Here is a 21,574-nt window from a genome sequence, read left to right as displayed (position 1 = left end):
TTTTTTAGCTCTTCGTTTATCTGTGCGGCGTTTTCAAATGCTTCTTTAAAAGTTAAGTTTTATGAAAACGTTGGCAACATATGGAATTTTTAACGAACGGATTCACCTATACAAAATATTACTAGGATAGTTTGTCTCCATTGATTCATCTTTCATATTTTAAGATAAAAACCCTGGAGATCACGCTGATTTACGGCGCGCCAATTTTTCAAAATCAGACTACACGCTTTATCTCTGAAAAGAAGTCCTTGGGCCCCAATTTTTTTTTTTTTTTTTTCATTCCTTAAACAAGTATTTCATTATGTGTCCGTGGTAGAAGTTTGAAGAAAATCTATCGAGTAGAACATTTTCGCGCGAACGTACTTACGGAGTTTACGCTGAAAGAAAACATAAGTCATGGCCTTAACGTGAGTTCGTAACGATTTTGTAGTCTTTAATCGAAATGCTGCCGCAAATCAGTTAGTGCAAGAGGTGGGTCTTGAGGTTGCAACATGAACCGCGGACTGCAAAGTGAACCGCAAACGTGACGGCAAGAGCAAGGTATCAGGTATCGTGAAGTTCGGTCGAACCTCCTCTCATTGCCGGCCATCTTGAGAACAGAGCAAAATGGCCGTTGTTGAGACATGGCCATCATGGGGAGGTAAAGGTGAAACCATTTTTTTTCTTTTTTTCGGGAGTGCAGCATTTTCATTTGTTAAAATGCTTGTTGTGGCATATCAAACGTAGCACAGTCAAAATATATTAACAAAACAGAAACGAGCAGAGACGGAGAGCCTTTTACAATAATCAAAGTGCTCTATGAGCGAACTCGTGAATTTGACAGGAATGATGGTTACGCAAATGCCGTGATCACTAACAAATGCACTCTTTCCAATGTGAAATTTCTATTGTACCTGAAGAAGGCTGGTTTGGCCAGCCGGAATATAGTATACATTTTAAAAAATAATACTACGTTGTATCGGTTCCTGCTTTTATATTCTTCATTTTCTATGTGAAGCCGATTAGATCACTATTGATCCAACGTATCCCAGCAGGATCATCGTTCGCAGTTGCCTGCTTAAACATTTTATACTCATCATTCTTGTGCTCATGTCGTAGTGAGAACCAGGATTAATGAAGGTAACGGGCAAGCCATTTGTCATGCGCGTCACAGCTGAAAAGAGCTGATCGCACCTTTTTAACAATCAAATCTGTTATTATTGCTACTTTATAATAACTCAAAGTAACAACATCCACACGAAGACATGTGTAAGCTTGACAATTCTAATTATTAAAATGATATATGTTATTTGCCGGCTGGGAGGTCTGTATGGTGAAAAACTGTGACCGTCCTCGGTCACAGTTTTTCACCATACGGAGCGACCATAAGCCGGCAAATAATATGTTTATTTTTTTTTCCCCTGCAGTAAATTGGTTTTACAGATTACAAATGGGTTTGTTTACGCAACTCTTGTCATTGAATCGGCCTGCGCGCCGTCTACTAACGATTTGTAAAAAAATCTCGGCAACGAGCGATTAACTAAGATAGTAGACAAAGAAAGATGTATTAAAAAACAGATTTTTTTCAAACTACTTTGTGTTAGTTGCATTTATTTCACCAGTTAAGTTCTCCAAAGTTGTTTTCGTGGTGTTAAATTTCGTGCGAAGTTTGAAGTTTTACTACAAAAACAATTTCTGTCAGTCGTTGCTTTTAAAATCACTTGTAATGGGACTTTTCTACCGTAAATTTAATAGCGAGGAAATTCGTTAAGTGTATTCCACAGAAATTCTCGTAAATACAGCAACGATCAGAGAGGTAAACTCGACTGAAATTGACTCAAATTTTATGATGGCGAGAGAAACACAGGATTACGCGCCATTACAGCACCAAGCTACAAACAACCAAGCAAACTCTCACAACTTCAAAACACTCAATTGAATTTACTTACAGTGACTTTCCTCGCCATTTTAAAGTGGGCAGAGATAAACCTGCGTTGACCAATCGTCGATGGACGTGTAAAAAACGCAAAAGATTGACGATTACCGCCAACTTTTAGGAGCGAAATTTAGGCTGCGAAGAAAGAATCCGGCCCGTGGACCGTATCGTAAAAAGCTGGACAGATCACGTGCGTATGATTAGCCAATCAAATTCGAGGATTTAGGAATCCGGTCCGCTCAGATGCTTGAGAATAAAATAAAAATGAATATCCCCTCTGGGTTCTTATCACGAAGTGCGTTCACTGATCTAGGCTCGAGTCTGCTGGACATTCTGTTCTCAACCTTTTCAACCCACCTCCTTCCCTGTCCAATTGTCTCTCCGTCCTTTGTTTTAGGGCGGTTTTCAGTTAAGTGTCGAAAGTAATCAGGCATCACTTTGGTTTTTGTTTTGGTTTTTACTACGGTTTGAGATTGACTGAGTATTCTAATTGGTGCGTAATTGGTTTGCTTTTGGTTTTTACTACAATCAATTGAAAATCGCTCTATCATAATGTTGTTTCGATTTTTTGGCAGTTCATTACCCTCGCCTTTGATGAGAATACCATTTGTCATTATTGTTAAAGCAGTTTTTGAAAACTCCACGTTTTAATCTTGACCTTTGCTTCAGAGTTTCACAGCGTCGTACAATATTCTAAACCTTAATATGGGTTTCTACGCATCACGTCTCAATCTACGTTCCCTTCGAAATTCTCTGAACTTTCTTACAAAACCTTCGCGAACTTCGCGAACTAACTTACATACGAACTCTCAGAACAGTAAAGATGAAAGTACTTATTCAAAAGTCCCTAAGATTGTTTATTTGACACCAAAAACGTAGGAATTAGACACCGGAGTGCCATATTCAAAACAGGGCGGAGGTGTCATTGATGCGACCTGTCAAAGTAACATCCAAATCATTGTATGAAACCAGTACAGTCTCTCTTTTCGCTCGTCTTCCGACGCCCCCGCTACTAGCGACTCGCGGCATCGCTGCTCGCACGTCACCCTCACAGTCATGCTAGCACGCTTACTTGTTTTACGTTCTTCCCCGCGGTTTTCGAGGAAAAGAGAGACTGCTCGCAGTCTACAAAAAGATCAGTTAATGGGCCCTTAAACGTGACACTAATTTGAAATGTCAGTTTTTCAGTGTTATGTTTTCATATGAATATGCCGAATGAATAGTTGGCTTAGGCCCGTATCGTAATAGACCATTTTACAGTTGTCTGCTCAGTGACCTGGCCTTTCTATGGCAGCGAGGCTAGAGTTGACCTTGTTTTGATACAGACCTCACTGCTTTTGTCATGTAAATGCACCTAGTTAGCATCAGAACAACTTGTTTTACACAACAAAAGCAGTGAGGTCTGTATCAAAACAAGGTCAACTCAAGCCTCGCTGCCATACAAAGGCCAGGTCACTGAGCAGACAACTGTAAAATGGTCTATTACACAGAATGAAAACTCAAGCATATGCTAAACGCGGCACGCAATCTGTAAGGCGAGGTCGGTGCGATACTTTACACTATTTTCCTTGTAAACGCTAACAATACAATACAATACAATACAGTACTATTTATTAGTTTCTCCGAAATGGGTTTTTCAGAACTCATACTGCTTACACCCATCTTTCCATCGCCAGCTGCATTGACTGTGTTGGCCACTGTCTTTCTATGGCATGGTGTAAAATAATAAAGACTTGTGAGTATTCCGTGAAAATACAAGTGATTCGAGTGATATTCCATGGTATACCACTCGTAAGCGTTGTATAACTTTGTTACTTACTTACTGGCATAAATTACTTTTGTCTCACTGGAGCTCCCACGTGGATTTTCGATGAACTGTAATTGGTTGCGGTTTATCCATACAAATGCAATTTACCCATAATTTCTTGCGGTTGCGAAGAAAAGTCCATCAACTTTACAAGCAGTCAACAGAAAATAGAGTTCCGCGAAATCTCGATCGCTTCAAAAAGCTTTACTTGTTACGATCATATGATCATTTGGTACTTAACCCTGTATCTTAATTATTTGCACGATACTGGCAGTTAAATGCGCTCGCGAACCGAAGACTAAGTGCGCTCTCCCGCTCAAGTTTGGAAGTTGGTGAAAATCGTAATTACTTGTGTTCTATAATATAGAACTGAAATCACTCTAAGAGAATTTCAAATTGTCGTACGCTTTGACGCGCGAATGACAAACAAAACACTTGAATGATCCTTTTGTTCTTGCGTTTTTATAGTCAACAATAATTCTCCACTTGCAAGATATAATTATGTCTTTTAGACAAACTAGTTGTTCACCATTTACATCATATTTAGAGTAACCAGCATCGTAAGAGATTCTGCACAGAAAAGAAACGAGCGCTATAAGTTTTTAGTGTTGTGATATCCGTACGCTTTACGTCTCTCCCCAGCCATTGTAAGCAGATCGAGAAATTTGCAAAGACTCGCAAATGTGTACTGTTTAACAGTCCTTGGAAAGGCACCGACTTATCATAGTTTCCTTTTATGCGGTGCTGGACAAATTGTAGTGACATATCGTTGATCCAAGTCTTACACTTTGATTTATGTTTATTTTCTGTTCGACAAATAAGCAAATGTTTCATTCAAATCGGTATTCAAAAGGCTAATTCCAACAACGGTAAACGCGTTCACTGAAGCTCAAAAATTAATCAGTAGTTCAAAAGGCTTCAGTAGCCGTCTCGAGAAAAATTTCCCAGCGCTTATCTCGCTTTTCCCTCTGAGCAGAATGTGAAAGATTACTCAGAACACGGGCAAAGCTAGTTACAATTTCAAATATCTATCTGCACAGGACGACGCCGTACTCTGAGTGCCACTTGAAATAAATTTGGTCACTCTGATAATAGCTTCCAAGTTTGACGGTCGGCCGCAATCGCAAATGTTGGTTAAAGATCGCAGCAAAATCGGGCAGACTGAAAAGTACACTTTCAACCATTACTGAACACCCAAGGGAACAGTGAAAGTGGTGCTAAAGCAAGATTCATGAACTCAGAGAAGCGGCATATATGCGTATTAATGAGCAAAGGGGATCATTATGTAATACGAAATACAGGGAACACGAATTTCAAGAAAATCCCTTTCTGTTATTCTTGACATTTCAGCTTAGTATCTGAATTTGCTTTAAAAAGAAACTTATGCAAGTTACAAGTTCATAAAAAGTTGGACCAGAAACTAAAAATTTAAGATAGAAAAAGAGCATTTTTGAAATCTTATTTAAAATGACTATAAAATCATTTACAATTTGACTCAAATTTCCAATAGTTTTTACGTGTCGTTTATGTCTCCTGGGCGTCTCGATTAAATAAGTATTATTTCGTCTTCATTTCGCAGCCTACAAGTGTGGACTTTTTCAACCTAGAGTCATTTAAAACGAAAATTAAAGTGAGGTTCTCGCCCATTTTTGACGCCATCTCTTCTAAACTGAAGATTGTTCGCTTTCAAATTTCGCGCTTCATCGCGTCACTGTTATGACAATAGGGAGTTTACGAAACCACGACGGCGACGCCGAGGACAACGTCCATTAAAAAATGGATTTATATTTTACCTACGAATCTCGCGATACTCTAAAGTCATTTACTTTGTTTATCACTGTCAAAACTATCGCAAAACTAAATCCGGAACACAGCGATAAATTTGAAATAAAAATTTAAAATATTAGCCGTCGTGGCTCACGTTCTGCAGGCAACGCAAAATTTGGTCATTTCACGTTGTTGTTTTGCAGAGGACGGCAAAGAAATGTACCAAAAATTATAACGCACGTGCACAGACATTGTTCTGCTTATTAATTCTTTTGTTCAGTGACGTTCCCGTTGCCGTTGCCGTCGTGGTTTCGTAAACTCCCTAATGCATGCTTCAGGAAGTATGAACATTTATGACGTCCGGCTGTTCAACGCCATGTCCGAAATGGTCTGGGTCAATACATATTTTTAACTTTTTTATCGATGGTAGTTAGTTAGTAAGATTTTTGTTAATCTTAAGGGAAATAAATTAACCGTTGGCCGAAAAAAAAGCCAAAATATTAAACGTTGGCCTTAAAAGCCACCACCTCATTGAGACCCTCTTCTCCCCTATTGAAGGTGATAGTTTTGACTCTGGAAGTGAGCCTGGTGAGTGCTGCCTGGCAAAGTTTTAGGAGAATATTTGCTATGAAGTGAAAGTTGAGACATTTCTGCTTAGAAAGAGGAACCGATGTAAATTTGCCATCAACAAGACAATATTTGTTGGCTACCTCATGACCACGATGGTCTCAGATGAATTCACACAAATAAGCTTGTGGTGTGATCCTGTTTGAAGAGTGACTGGAATCAAGTCTAATGCAGATTTCGTCGCATTTAGTTTTTTTTTTTCAAACTGATATTCACACGGCTAGCCAGTCTGGCCCAAGGAGATGGAATAACACAATGAAGTTGGATGGGTATGCCTCGAAAAACCTCGCTATAAAACATCTGCAAGTGGACAAAGTGGAAGGAAATCCAGTTTAAATTAATACATAGAATTAAAGTCACGAAAGACAACCTTTACTGATATGGTATTAAACGGATGACGAATGCCTCTACAGTGGTGAGCAAGAATCAATATTGATCATACATTTACTATCTGTCAATTTAATTTTGTAAAGACCTTAGCAATTGACTGGCTTTATGCTACCAACAACTCAAAAGGCACTCAAACGATAGATAAAAAACTGTTTGGTAGCATATCTGGCTCGTGGAAAGAAACATCGAAGATAGTTGCATGTAATTTTACGACCATTTTATTGAGATAACACATCTACACTAGTACTGAATGTAACAATGGAGAATATAACATGGCGACGCAAAGGTATTGATTATAGTAGTGCAGAAAACAAATAAAGTTAAATTTAAAAAAAAAGAAAGCGATATTTACAATCTTTAATCTTAAACCTGACACAACACCTTTTAAAACCGTTAAGTAGTCGCAGTATGATGTGGGAATTTAAACCGATATTTTTCAACTTGGTGAGGCGGTACGTAGGCCAGGTAGAGCAACTTCGCATAGGAGGCGCGCTACAAACACTCCAGGCGCGGCTACACCAAGCGCTTTAAAAGTGTATCACTGTGACAGATACTTTTTATTTGTTTTATGGAATCTAAACGAGATCATAATAAAGAAATCGAAAGAGAAAATGGATATCGTTTTTTTTTACACCGCGTCTACATATCTTTCGTAATAATGGTGAATGTTTACAAATTTGAATCAAAATTGGAATTACGCTTGATTGCCTAATTCCTAGTTTATTTCACTTATTTATCTTTTTTGTTTGTTTCGTTTCTATTATTTTGGTTGGAAAAATATGTCGAAGTACGTTCTTGTTTTAACGTCACAGCCAGACTAGTCCCAGGTCGTAACCCCTTGCGGTTTCTGACCTAACCGGAGGTAAAATCTCACATTTTCAGACGTCTAAATCGCGGTGAAATAACAAAGAGATCCATTTTCTTTTTCTATTTCCATATCATGATCTCGTGTAGATTCCATAAAACAAATAAAAAATATCTTTAATTCCATTTTTTTTGTTTACTGTGATAATGATGATAGAGGCCTGGGTACTTGATTCGTTCCACTTCCAACTTGGCGTTCAAAACACGGTCCAGTAGATCCCAGTCCTCCCCGCCCCATTTGTATTTGAATTTCTCGGTGTTCATTCCTTTGGACAAACAGAGCAAAAATAAATCAGAGTTGTACAACTAAATGTTCATACAAGCAAATTCTTTCCCTGCTAACAGAGATTCTTCTCCGGGTGTTCGTTGACGGGAGAAAAGAGACATCTGCCATGGGTCGAAAATGGCTTTAATTTAACCGCCGTCCACAGTCTTGGACGGCTCTATTTAAAACGCATGCTCCTTGCGTTATTCGCTGACCGCAACTTAAGCCGTTGCGTCGCGCGCATTTCTTTACATTAATTTCGCTGTTATTTATTGAGCCCATACACAGTGTAAACATGGCGTGCTCATCGGCGTGCTCGAAAGAGTTCAATCTTAAAGAGTCACAAGTTTGCTTTCTTCCGTTGTGGATAACCTCGACGATGAAAAGATTAAAAAAAAATTGGGTGACGAGCAGTTCAAGGCCCTTTTAAACGGGCGAGACACGTTTGCGTGCTTGTCGACCGGGCATGGGAAAACTCTCATCTACCAGATTGCTGTACTAGTTGCACGAACGGAAAAGGTGAAAATTCTGCCATCTAACCCACTTTGTTGTGGTTGTTTGTCGATGAGAAATGTTTTGTCTTGTTCGAGAATCAATGTTCCCTTTATAACTGAGTTCACCTTTCGTTTACAGCATTTGCAAACCCGTCGGGATGACAAGGAAAAATCTGGCGACTCTCCGAGAAGGACTGTTAAATTTTCTTTGAGTTCTGCAGATGTGGTTGTGTTGAAAAGCTTTCCTGTCCAGATAACTTGAAGTTAATACCACAGATCAGACAACAATTATCTCTAGATGATTTTTGTACTTTTTTAAGCGCGTTTTGGCGATCTAGTCGATATTTTCCTCCGTTTCCTACACAGTGAGTTAACCGGGGTGTGAGACATAACGCGCCATCTGCGTGGGTTTTTCGCGTCAGTTGGAGTGAAAGGTTTTATTTTCGTCACGCGCTATGAACATCACGTGATGGCTCGGTCGCTAAGCCCCGGAGCATGCTCAAAATAGCCATTTTCGACCCGTGGTAGAGGTCTCTTTTCTCCCGTCAGCGAACACCAGGAAAAGAGCCTCTGCTAGCAGGGAAGCAAATTCTCTAAGTTTCTAAAAGAGTTTTCTTAGTTCAGTATTATTGTGTTAGGCCAGGAGCCATAATCGGGGACGGAGACCGTAAGCGCGCGCTATTTCTAGTATTGGGGCATTCCCTATGATATGGGACAGTTTTCTATTTTTAGAACAAATTGCGCCATCATGTGCGGCACACGCGCGTACATGCTACGTGGATTTTTGCGGATATAGCGCGGGGAAATGGCGTCCGAAATTCCCGAAATGTTTGATGCTTTTGGCCCACAAATCAATACGTTCATGTCTGTTGGAATTTTGCTTCATTATTTTCGTCGTAAGCTGCTTCAGTTTGGGAGAAGTAAGACAGTGTCGAATTTAGTTATGTCCCGCTTTATATCGCTGACCAAGTTGTGTTTCGCTGCTTCTTTAACAAGAGCTCCACATCACTCCACTCTAAGTTTCACATATGTTGAAGATTAACAGCTTTTCCATAACACAGCAAAAACCCAGTTGGATATATTTGGATATAGCACTGTTTCAGGGCTCCAAAGTTTCCCTCCTCTTGAGCCACGCTTGCGAGGATTTCGCCAGAGTCTATCTCGACCGAAAAGTAAAAACAAAATAATTGCAAGTTTGAGTTTCGCCTGAATTGTAAGCAACGCTTGATGTTCTATCAAGGCCCAATAAGTGACAATAAAGTTTATGTCTGTAGATGCTACTTAGTTTTGCTTGTGTAAAAATCCAATAAAGTGTCTGTTGTCGATGAATAAGAGTGCCCGCCGATGCGTGTTTTGTACAGTCAGTAAACCATGACAAATTGGACTTCCGCACTTTCGTGTGAAAACGTTCATCAAACTCATACTATATCTCTATAGTTATTAAATATGTTTAAGGTTGATAAATGTTTGAGAACATATTGAAAGTTTAGCTGAAAATATGTGAATACAACAGAAATAATCAGCAAAGTTACGATGACGCTTCCTTTAATCAACTCGAATGAACGATTTCGATTTTGTTAGTTGAGTTATCAAACTCCTTTTCTATGTTATTTTCGCAGTGTAAAAATGTTAAAGAAACACACATGATCTTACTAGCCTTTTGGCGTTGATGAAAATTGTTGCAGTATCTCAGCACAAAAGACAACGAAAGAAATCTTTGTCAAGATTTGTTGACAATTGAAAACATCGGCTCGCACTATGCAAATGAGCTACTTATAACGCGTCAGATTTTCCTTTCAAAAACTTTTGCAAACTCGCCAAACAAACAGAAACAATAAGAAACTGTCAAAAACCGGGTTTAGTTATGATTAAGCATTGCTTGGGAAACTCACAAATTAACTCGATAACGGGGTAAAGAGTTTTCTCACAAAACTTTTCTTTACAGAACAAACGCAAAATCTTACCTGTACAACTAGCGCGAGCGGATATTATTCATTCACAGCACGAAATTGAAGTCTTGCTTTCGACCCTGAAAAACTCACCTTTTCCATTAGCACAGAGCATAGAACTACATATAAGAGCCCTGGTTCTTATTCCCTGTCTTATTACCTGCCATCGCTGTGAAAAATCTGCAAGAGAATCTCGCCACTCCCGATTATGGCTCCTGGTTAGGCTGCAATAAACAGCTCATCAGTATCCACTTTATATGCCGTGTAGGAGAAAGGCAATGTGGGAGTAAATCAAATGTCAATTTTTTCCCTTCAACCAAAACCAATGCACAAGGCAATGCCTACATAGAGTACTTCTTGTTTTCAGTGCACTTTTATTTTCTAATTTCATTGATATCCTGTCTTTGAGCAACCAGCAAGAAAATTTTCGAGATCTTTCTACATTCCTGCAAGCACACCAACAAACTGCCAGCACCTTCACCTCCCCCCCCCCCAACCTCGCCCTCCCCCGGCCTCCAACCTGCTTTTATTTTGCTGGGGCCATGGGCAAGTGATATTTTTTCAATTTGCAATTCGTCCGAGGTGGCATAAGTATCGAACTGTGTAAATTCGTTCATTATTCCGCTGTGCCACGCCCACAAAACAAAGACAACGTACGACAAGCAGACCAGAACGCAGAAAAACGGTTGAATTTGGATTCCAGATATTTGAGAACACTCGAGAAATGTAGAAAACACTCGCCTGCGGCTCTTGTTTTCTACATTTGCCTCGTCTTCTCAAACGCCTGTCGTGTTTTATCACAGTGTAATACACGGCTTAGGCTTCTTTATTTGCTTTATGATATAGATTTTATACGCGCAAATCAATAAAACACGCTTTTTCTATATTTTATACTCTGATAAAACATGGGTTTTTGACCAATCAGAGCGTGCGCAGGGTCCTATCTATATTATAAAACTCAATACATCCAAAGAGTGACAGGGTTTAATCCTGTGTGGTATGATTTTTTTGTAGTGTGTTGTCTCCTAAAGATAAGTATAGTGATCATTCTACACACATTGGGACCACTGAGGTGAATTATAGTTAATTGGCTGCTCAATTGATAATAGCAATAGTAGGCTTTTATTCTTATAATGCTATATTAATTATTAGTTAATTCAGTTAGGCAGAATTGGGTATTATACTTTTAAATTGTGCTGAAGGAATTTTTACCGTGTATAAATAAAGTTATCAATCAATCATTCAATCAATCAATCAACTTTTTCAAGCCGCGAACAAAGTGTTTAACCGTCGTTAGAAACTTTATCAGGAGAAAAACATGTTTGTCATATCTCGTTAGTCGGTTAAAGAGGCTTTACATTGTGGTAATATTGCAGTTCAAGTTTTGTCCGGCATCGAGATCATTAGGTTGTTCTTCTGATCACTTTCTTAAAAAAACTGAATTCCACTTACCTCTAATCTTTGTCCATTCAGACTTGTATATACCAAGCAAGCCAAAGCCTGCAAGCTCCCAGAAGCCTCTGTGTTCAGCAGACGAGCTGCTACAATCTAAGCGACCAACCACAGGGAAATAGGCAATTCGTCCCTCAACGGTGTTCTGAAAGATGAATGACAAACAGATAACGTTGAGCATCAAACAGTGGTACAACGATTTCGAGTCAAAGTACATAAGGGACCTAGAGAAGGCTCGCAACAATAGCATCATCTGACTGGTACATTACAGTAAACAAGCGGACTCATACAGAGTAAATCCTATCGCTGTAGTTTACGCTTGTCCGAAAATCTCTGTACCCGAGCCTCTAATACGTCTGCTCTCCTTAACGAGAGATCTAGATCTGCAATGATTACAATTTTTTTTTCCAGCCAATCAGTAGCGGGATAGTTCCAAGTACCCTGTGGCATCGTCATCAGCATTCTTATCTACAGGCCTCTTTCAGTTCTACACTTGTTCTCTAGCAGTTGTCCAATACACTGTAGATATGGTCAGACGTGATTTTAGTTGACTTGCTGAGGTCTGCATTCACCGTGAGGAGCCTGGTGGAAGGCAAATGTTCTTGCAGGCGCCTCCTCCTCCATACCATGCGACATCCACGCACTTAAAGAAACTAGGAACATTTATCCACACTAAGTAAAATGTTCCTTCAACACAGAAAACACCGAAAACGCCCTGTCTTAGTTCAGTTCATCAATCCATTAAAAACTACGAGCAATCTCAGGGAACAATGGAGAAGTTATTAACAATGGAGAAATTAGTAACGCAGGTCCACATCAGCCAACGGCTGCCAGATTATTTTAACCTGCGAGACCAAATAAAGTATGTATACGTGTATGTATGTATTTAAGATCGTCGAACACTGCGCAAAACTTGAAAAAGCGTGACATGAGGAGGAGACGTTGGAGAAAACACGACACTAGTGAGGCAACTCCTGGTTCCCACACCCTCTCTCTTTCCTAGTGAAACGTGCTTTCGTACCCTCTTAGGTCACGCATTCGAACTGTTCGCTAACATTGCTGAAGACTCTTACAGAGCCTGCTTCTAATGTAATTACATTTGCACTTTATTACCTTTCTGACGCTGCCCACAATGTCTACGGGCACATCGATATGAAGATCATACAGAAACAGTATATCATGCTCGCTTGGAACACGCGCGACAGCCTCGTTTAGCGCGAGTGTCTTGTAAAATTTACCCGTCATGTTAACAATGGTGTGTCTGCTGCGGAACAGAGAAGTGTTAAAAGCTTCGGCCATATCAATATCCTGACTTTCAAAGTCGGCAACAACGACGTGGAAGTTCGTATCACCGGTTAATAAGCTGGCAACAGTGAGTTCATTGATAAAATGATAGACCCATCGTCCCTGGTCTTTGACAGGAAGTATGAAGTACACCATGGCTTTGCTGTTCCAGTTGATTCCTTCTGGAAAACACAACTTGTCACTTCCCTTCTTCTGATAGACGTGCTCTGACAAGCGAAATGATTTCTTGCTATGCTGTAAACCAAGTTCCGCATCGACAGAGAAACGATCGCCATAAACTGGATCAGACTTCTGCGTAACTCTGTAAATTCTCTTTAAAAAGAAATCCCTGGAAGAGAAACGAGAAAAATTAAGTCATTAATCTCTCAGTTGGTCGGTCGGCAGGTCGGTCGGTCGGTCAGTGTGTCGGTTGGTGGGTCGGTCGATCGGTGTGTCGGTCAGTCGGTCGGTCGGTGTGTCCGTCCGTCCGTCGATCGGTTGGTCGGTCTTTTAGTCAAGTCGAGCAAGCAAGGTCGGGAAGGCATGCTAACAGGTGGGCAAGCAGGCAGGCAAGGCAAGCAGAAAACTAAAGAAGTCCAACAACAGGTTCTTAATAAAATAATTCGTATTTCAGGTATTTGTTTGGCCTCGTTTGTTTTAATACTCGTGTTCGAACATGTTTCGAAGCGAACTTGAGGTAAGCCTTTGGGTCGCTCGTAAGGTGATTACACTGCAGAGATGAATTCGAATTAAATCCTTCACAAAGTGACGAGTCCGGCGTGGTGAAGGTTTGTGAGTTGTGTCATGCAACAAAGGAATATGAACTCCGCTTACTCAGCTAAATGTTCTGTATTTGTATCACAAACCATCATTTTTGCAATTAATGAACTTCTTAAACAATATGACATCATTCCCCAAAATAATGTAAATACAGGTACAAAAACTGAATCAAGAATAATCCACAAGGATATAGCTTGAAAACAGGAGAAGTTGATCTACTCTTGCATGAAAACAAAATAATTACATGAAAATAATGTGATCTGCGAAACCGAGTTACAACATAGCTTGATCAAAGTCGCGCTATCAACTCAGTATCCGTAAGCGTGCATGGTAATCCATTACAACGTAGCTTTAGAGAAGCGCACGTTCTCATTGGCTAATACGCGATATACATTTTTACCACAACTGCTACTAATCTTGCAATCTGATTGGCTAATTTGCCGTTGTTGATAAGTGTCCAGACAATGCTGCTCGTGTCAGTGTGTCACACAATGCCTTTTTCAGCTCGCGCTCTGAAAAAAAAAAATTTTCTTTGACGTTGATATTGTGCTAAAAAACAAATCGAAATGTGGTGTAGCGTGGCCTGTACTCTTATCGACAACGATACGCGTCATCACAGTGGTCTCGCAAGGCCGTCTCGCCAAGAAAATAAAAATCCAAACAACCTAAAAGTTGCGGTTTTGAAATAAGTTAGTAAAAAACTTCTTCCTGACATATATAAGTGACCGTTAGAGCAAGCTGCTCTTAAACGATTTACGCCTCTTGTCAGTCTTTTACAGCAGTTATCAATCACTCGCGACCCTCAGCACAAAAAAGTCTTGACAAAACGTTTTGGTGGACGTCAATCATCTCCGCCTCCTTGCCGACTGTACGCAAACTTTACCTGAAAAAAAGGCTCTCTGTAAAGTGCGGACCGGATGGCGACGGATGGCTGATGGCGGATGGCGAATGGCGGATGGAAAAATGCCGATGATAAAATGCGGATGGAAAAATGCAGATGACAAAATGCGGATGGAAAAATGCGGATGGAAAAATGCGGATGGAAAAATGCGCATGACAAAATGTGAATGATAATATAGGGACGAGGAAAAATAAGTTTGCGATGTTTTCTTACATTCTGAGTTGTAAAATTAAAAAGTAAGGTAAAGTCTGCATGCGAGCCAAGTGGCCCATCAGGCCGGAGCTTATCCCGGTTTCTGTAGCATGAAGCGACTAGGAGTATTTCTACTCCCCCCTGGATGGGATGCTAGTCCATCGCAGGGTTACCCCCAGCATTAAGTTCGCCAGTACCCATTTATACACCTGGGTGGAGAGAGGCACTGTGAGAGTAAAGTGTCTTGCCCAAGAACACAACACAATATCCCCGGCCAGGGCTCGAACCCGGACCGCTCGACCCGGAGACGAGCGCACTAACCACGAGGCCACCGAGTTGTAAAATTAGGCCTAGAGAATTCGTAGATCGAACACTTTTTACGCCGGTTGTGAAAAAGGTGAAATTAAAAAAAAAAAAAGACTTTGATCAAGGAACGGTAGTTATTCAGACTCCTTCTTTTACCACATTGAAGGACGTCGGCTATTTACTTCTCAGCAAATTTCCTCTGCGAAAAACAGCATTTTCAAAATAAGTGAAACACTTCTACGGTTACAGATCGGCTACCCATTGTACCGCAGTCGACAAGTTTGCTGGACACACAGAGCGTTCGCAGCAAAAGATGGTGCACAACACGTGTGCAAAGGTGTCTCTGTTACAAATGGACTGCACAAGGGCCATCGAGTCGTCGACAGCGACGATTCTGACTGAATCTATCTTTGTTTCGAAAACGTGAGTTGATGGATTTAATTTAGTCGATTGAACTTCGACCTTATCTTTATTTCTCGAAATCTTTGCTAACCATTTCCCTGTGTGCTTGTCTAGTGAAAGCGCCGGTTAATCTTCCGATCGGCAGGATAATAAGACCTTTGGAAATTAAATGGAAGGCAAGAGCGTTTTACAGCTTTTGTTTTGGAACAGATTTCATACCATTAAAATAGCGGAAACAAAACTTGAACACAAGGAGGAAACGTTCTTAAACTTTTGTAAGAGTTCTTTCTGGATGTACTGAAGTTTATAAGCACAGCTGTCACACTATTGCAAGGCAACTTTAAAGTGTAAAATCGGTGATTTATTAGGAAAAACTTTAAGGCCGGACAGGGAAAAAGGACGAATTGGGAAAAGTAAAGAAAATGTTAAAAAGAAACCGAACAACTCTTTTAAAATTAACAGTCTGCATTAAAGCGACAAAGAAACTCCAGATGAAGAAGTGCTAAAATAGCTTTGCACTCCCTTTCCAGCGAAACCCGTCAAAGTTCGTCGGAATTTTTCACAGACACAATTGAATATATCAGAAATATATTTACTTTGGTGTTTCAACCTAAGAAAGGTCAGTTACTATTTACATCACAGGGAAATAAGTTCGCATCTTGTTTTTCTTTTTTGGCTGTCGATAAAACCAGGAACATGGAACATTCCGGAACATCCCGGAACATCGAATAATTATCATAATTGTGCGAAAAATGTGTAAAATTAAATTTTTAAAACTAAAATAAACAAAAATAAACTGGTATCAGCTTAAAATATGAAAAGATATTATTGGGGATAGGGGAGTCGGTAGCAGAGGGGTAGGGAGAGTTGGGTATTCATTCAACTGACCACAATGCTGCAGGCTCCTCTTCTTTCCCGCCAATTGCGTCACGTCGCTTTTCAGCACTGTTTTTCAACACAAACATGGACTATTCTGACGATGAATGCCAGGTAATTCATTGCGTCTCCTTTTTTGATCCCTGATTTCTTCAACATCTGAGGTGTTTGTCTGAGCATCATACAGTTGCTTGTTAAGTCAGTATTCATAGTTTTGTCCCTATTCCATCTTCATGTTGCTATTTATCATCCCCAGTTTTCGCGCCGCTCCGCTAGGAACGCCTGGCACTATGGCCCACTAAGTGCAGACTCGGCCTTTCCGGAAGTCGGAGTAACAAGCAAATTATTATTAATAAACTAGTGGTAATCAAAGATTTATAGAGCAGCACGTTCACGCGCGGTTTTCGCATATCTGGTTTACTTTGGTGGTGTGCGAATGGCTCGATAAAAAACTAAGTTTGATCGAACGTCAGATAACGATCTGCACGTGAAGTTGAACTAGCGATGAATAGACTATAGCCTGCGGTAAAAGTATTTTTAATTAATTAAATATTAACTTGTACTGGACAAACATTTTCCAGGAGATGCATTTGAAATGTTGGCGACACTTAGAATTCAATTTCAGATCGCCAACACTTGTAACAAATATTTCTAAAGACAATACAGTTTTGACCAGCGACCCCGCAAGACAGCGCGCGCGTCGCCAAATGTTTTTAAATTTTGTGTTTGTATTTGTTTACACTGTCATCAGAGGTGGAGCAGTCCAAACTAGTTTAGACATGAAACTTGATGCCGTAGAGTTCCTATTTATATCTCATGGAGAAACTATTTCTTCATGAGAAATCGTGTATACGCATATCTTTGTATTGACGTAATGAATTGAATAAAAAAATCACACTCGTGTACCCATACTTTTAGGTCTGATTAAAGAGTTCGAACGCCACCACCTTAGTTTTCTGCGAAGAACGAAATCTGGGAATAAAGGACAGTCACGTGATTAAACTGACGGTGAACGACTGGAAGGAATGGATTACTCTTCTTAATTGCTAGCCTTCACTCATTGCAGTCACTTTCATTTTTCTTTCTTTTTTCCTTTTTTCATGTTTTTGTTTTGTTTTAATTTTCCGAGCTAATATCAGTTTATTTTTGTTTGATTTAATTTTTTAAAATTTTATTTTACATATTTTTCACGTAATTATGATAATTATTCGATGTTCCGGGATGTTTTATCAAATGTTATGTATGTATGCCCAAGCCTTCAACATTGCTTCCAAAATGGCGGACGTTCAAATTGTTCAGGTACGGAGCTTTTTGCTGCTACAATCAGGCTAAAAAGTTAGTTCACATCCTAAAACATAGCGATTTAATTACGACGTATCGTATGCTTTGAACGTGTCAGTGACCAACACGATAGCATATGCTTCTTTGGTCACTGAGTACATTTTGTTTTGGTTTTATTATTATTATATTTTCCTTATTTTTAATTAATGAATTTTTTGTAATAGTGTGCGATAGTGAAATATGTCTGTAAATAGTGTCAATTAATAATAAAATCTGAAATAAAATCTGAAATCTGCTTTCCTAAGAACGACTTTTTATAAATGGGTTTTCGCCTTCCGTTCTCCTTTAAGTTCGACTTCAGAGCGACTTTGGAGCGACGGCTGGTTCAGACGGCGTATTTGCGTCGAGCTTAATTCGGGAAACCGGTAGTAACAATTTTCGACGAGAAAATATGCGTTCTGAATTCGAGAACTCTGTCCAAATAGAAAAGTTGTGACTAACATTTCGCTGTTATAGCAATATTTAGGGAAGCAAATTCTAATTCAAGGTTCAGTGTTTGCATTTAGAGAGGTTTTCTGCCGGTTACTTCGACTTGTTAAAGGGAAATCTCATAAGCTGGGCTATTAAGTACGGCAGAAGAGCGGCGTTTGAATCAATTTGGTTCGGCAGGTTAGGTTTGGTGCGACAAACAACATTAAATTTGGCAGGGTCTGTCGCACTATGCGACCTTGGAGCGGCAACTGATTCATACGGCGTTCTCCTCATGTGTCGAACCTAATGCATAAATTACTGTAATGTATTTTTCAAATAATGGGACTCATGATTGGCTCAAAATTGAGTGGCGTGACCAGTCGTGCATGAAGTTCGAAGTCGTCGCTAAAAATAAAGACAACAAAACATTCCTTTGATTTTTGAGAAACGGGACTGTGTAAGCTAGTTTCTTTAACGCAAACTCATTTTTTGCTTTTTCTTCGTGATAATAGCCCAGCTTATGAGGTTTCCCTTTAACAAGTCGAATTAACCGGGAGAAAACCTGTCTAAATGCAAACACCCGAACCTTGAGTTTGAATTTGCTTCCCTAAATATTGCTACAACAACGAAATGTTAGTCACAACTTTTCTATTTGGACAGAGTTCTCGAATTCAGAACGCATATTTTCTCGTCGAAAATTGTTACTACCGGTTTCCCGAATTAAGTTCGACACAAGTACGCCGTCTGAACCAGCCGTCGCTCCAAAGTCGCTCTGAAGTCGAACTTAATCAAGTTTGGTTCGGTACATGAGTGGAGGGGCGTTTGGATCGGGCCTTAGGTTGCAAGTCCGCGCGTACAGATTTGAGCCACACGTCATTTAAAGTCTCTCCAGTTTGCAGTTTGCTTGCACAAAGAGAACAGGTTAAATAAGTAATTATAGAACTACAGAGTAACAGCCATTTTTCGGAAGGACAAACGATGGAAGTGTGGTTTCATAACCGACCGAGACACCGTTAATTTTTTGTTTTGTTTGCGGATTTTTCGTATCTGTTTGGTTGCTACACAATCGACCTGTCAAAATCAAATCATAGTGTTCACGGCTTTTTGTCTTTGACTGAAATTGAGTTCCAGAATAAAGATAGTGTTGCCAGAAAATCTAAACGACATTGTTTTAAAATGATCATGTGTTAAACGAATCAGCTTAAAAACAGCTCACAGAACATCGTCTCACAAACGGAATCCCATATAATGCATGCCTTTGACAACCAATATATAGGCTGGTTTTCACTAGAGCATAAGCACAAGCAAAAATAGCCGTGACATAAACATAAGCATGAGCAGAAACATAAGAAGAACGAACCCACTTATTTGTCTTGTGCAGTTTTCACCAGTAACGCGCTCGACATAAGCATAAACATATTAAGCACAAGAAAAACAGAGCTGTTCGTTTTTCTTGTGCTTATGCTTGTGCTTGTGCTTGTGCTTGTGCTTGTGCTTGTGCTTATTATGTTCTAGTGAAAAACAGCCTATAGTGTGCAAATAGCTAAAAATAACTACAAATAAACAGCTCAGCTGACGGGCAGTTTGTCTAGCCTTGTTTCATTTATGAATTAATCCGTACACCATCGGGAGATTGTTGTTGTTTTAACAATGATAATTTCAAAACTTTCACTTACTTGGCAGTTTTCCTGTAAAGGGCGGCGATCATCTTGTCCACCACTGATTGTACTATTTCTCTATCAGCGACTCTGTTACCCCAGGACCACACTCTTCCTTTGCTTCCCATAAAAGTATCATCTTGTGGGAACACACTGGATAGATAAACTAGGTAAACCCCATTGTATTTGTCGATCTTGTCTTTAGGAACAACTTGACTTGACTTGTACGTGCATTGTGGAAGATAACCTACTTCGCTAATCAAAGGAAGAGCGAAAAGGCTCGAGTACTTTTCCCATACTACCTGTGAGATTGCAAGACGCTCAGCAAGTAGTTGGTTCATGGCATCCTGTTTTGGGGAAATCACGACATCATCGGAACATAGCGATAGGTATTCAGAGCTGATCAGTTTGAAGTCTGTGACGCCAGGATTTGACCAAAAAACTTGCACAAATCCGACGCCTTCGCCTTGTTTATGAATGACTTCGATGTAGTAACGACTTCCTTTGCGAAGATTTATGTCGCTCGAAGTTTGATTAGGGTATTTATTTAGCTCGTTCTTTTTCGTCCAACTTGTAGCGCCCTCAATAAACACACTGGCAATTAGCTGTTTCTCGTCAGGATTTTTGCTTGGACTGAGCCACAACTCTGATGAATCATCGGAGGCTATCGCAAAGCGATATAATCCATTCCTTGCTGGGTTTAGGAAACCAACTATCGTTTGACCGTATTCCGTTTTGTTGTCCTCGATTTGAAACTCGGAAAACTCACGAATTAACTTCTTTTCGTTTGGATAACTAGGATAAAATGGCGAGTTTCTCAACACTTTCACTTCGTCGCCGCACAAATCGCGCCAGATGGAAACTCTTAGTTGACCTTTTCTTCCTTCTTCACTTGCATCCGTGGAATTTTGTTCCTCGCCAGTGAAATTTTCACCAGATTTATTAGAGAAGAAGACACTAGTTCTTCTTGAATAACTAACACTGTTCTTTTTGAATAAAATAGGAGCAAAAAACAAAATTAAACAACAAGACAGTATTATTACCAGAAGCTTGAGCGGTCTTATCCGTCTTCGGGAGAGTACAGGCAAACAAAAAGAGCCATGGCGAAGGTAAAACCGATACACAAGTGCGAAGATCGTCCGTCTTGCAACCATCTTTTATTTCAAACAGAGTGAAGAAGGTCGGTGGAATCCGGCTTTACCTTCACTGACACCTGTAGACACCCATTTGCACTGAACTCGATCATTTCGGACCTTTTTGGCTGTGCAGACGAAAAGCTCTGACAGTAGTCGGACCCAAGTGGAGTGTCGACAAAAGCTCTCATACAAAGTCAATCTCCCGCTGTAAACATTGTCGCAGTTTTGTCGCAATTCTATGCAAATCAGTTGACCGTCAAAGTTTTCTACAGGCGTTGTCACAGTCACCTGTACAGCATAACAGTAACCTAGTAGCGCCAACATTCAACTGATCAGTTTTTATTCAAACAAACAAGCATAACTCGTGCATTACAGTCATTGTAAAGTTTCAACCTGCGAAACATTAGAGCTTTCCCGCATAAAGAACCTTACAAATGGAAGTATACATTTCACGACCTTAGGCATGTAAATGAGACGGTAATTGTTTCTCTTTCAAGAGAAAGTCGCACGCCCGGATGTAATTTGGTGTGATTTTGCTGTATATTTTATTCAGCTCGCTGCGTTTGCAAATACCTTACGAAGTGCGGTGTTTGTCTTGTATTTTTTTAAGAACTGTGCAACTTCACTTCGTAATTCTTTCGTTCATCTTGGTTACTTTTGCGATTACTAATTAAGTTAGTGTCAGCGTAGCTCATTTACATTTCTAAACTTTACTAGTATTTTTGTCTGTCTTCGCATTTTCGTTTTCTATTTTTTT

At 39.9% G+C, this 21,574-nt stretch overlaps 1 protein-coding gene across 1 annotated transcript; it reads right to left on the bottom strand.

Annotated features, from left to right (window-relative positions):
- Nucleotides 1-3,284: 3,284 nt before the first annotated feature.
- Nucleotides 3,285-20,956, bottom strand: LOC145500423 (beta-1,4-N-acetylgalactosaminyltransferase 3-like). Its single transcript, XM_081479942.1, has 4 exons — nucleotides 19,700-20,956; nucleotides 12,644-13,163; nucleotides 11,531-11,675; nucleotides 3,285-7,636 (listed from the first exon to the last, which is right to left on the bottom strand). The coding sequence occupies exons 1-4, from the start codon at nucleotides 20,833-20,835 to the stop codon at nucleotides 7,488-7,490; spliced, it is 1,950 nt and encodes a 649-aa protein (XP_081336068.1). The 5' UTR covers nucleotides 20,836-20,956; the 3' UTR covers nucleotides 3,285-7,487.
- Between the last annotated feature and the right edge of the window lie 618 nt (nucleotides 20,957-21,574).

Source organism: Orbicella franksi, chromosome 10, assembly GCF_964199315.1.
Source record: "Orbicella franksi chromosome 10, jaOrbFran1.1, whole genome shotgun sequence".
Classification (NCBI taxonomy): domain Eukaryota; kingdom Metazoa; phylum Cnidaria; class Anthozoa; order Scleractinia; family Merulinidae; genus Orbicella; species Orbicella franksi.
The sequence above is the reverse complement of the archived record's forward strand: the minus strand, read 5'-3'. Positions and strand labels throughout refer to the sequence as shown.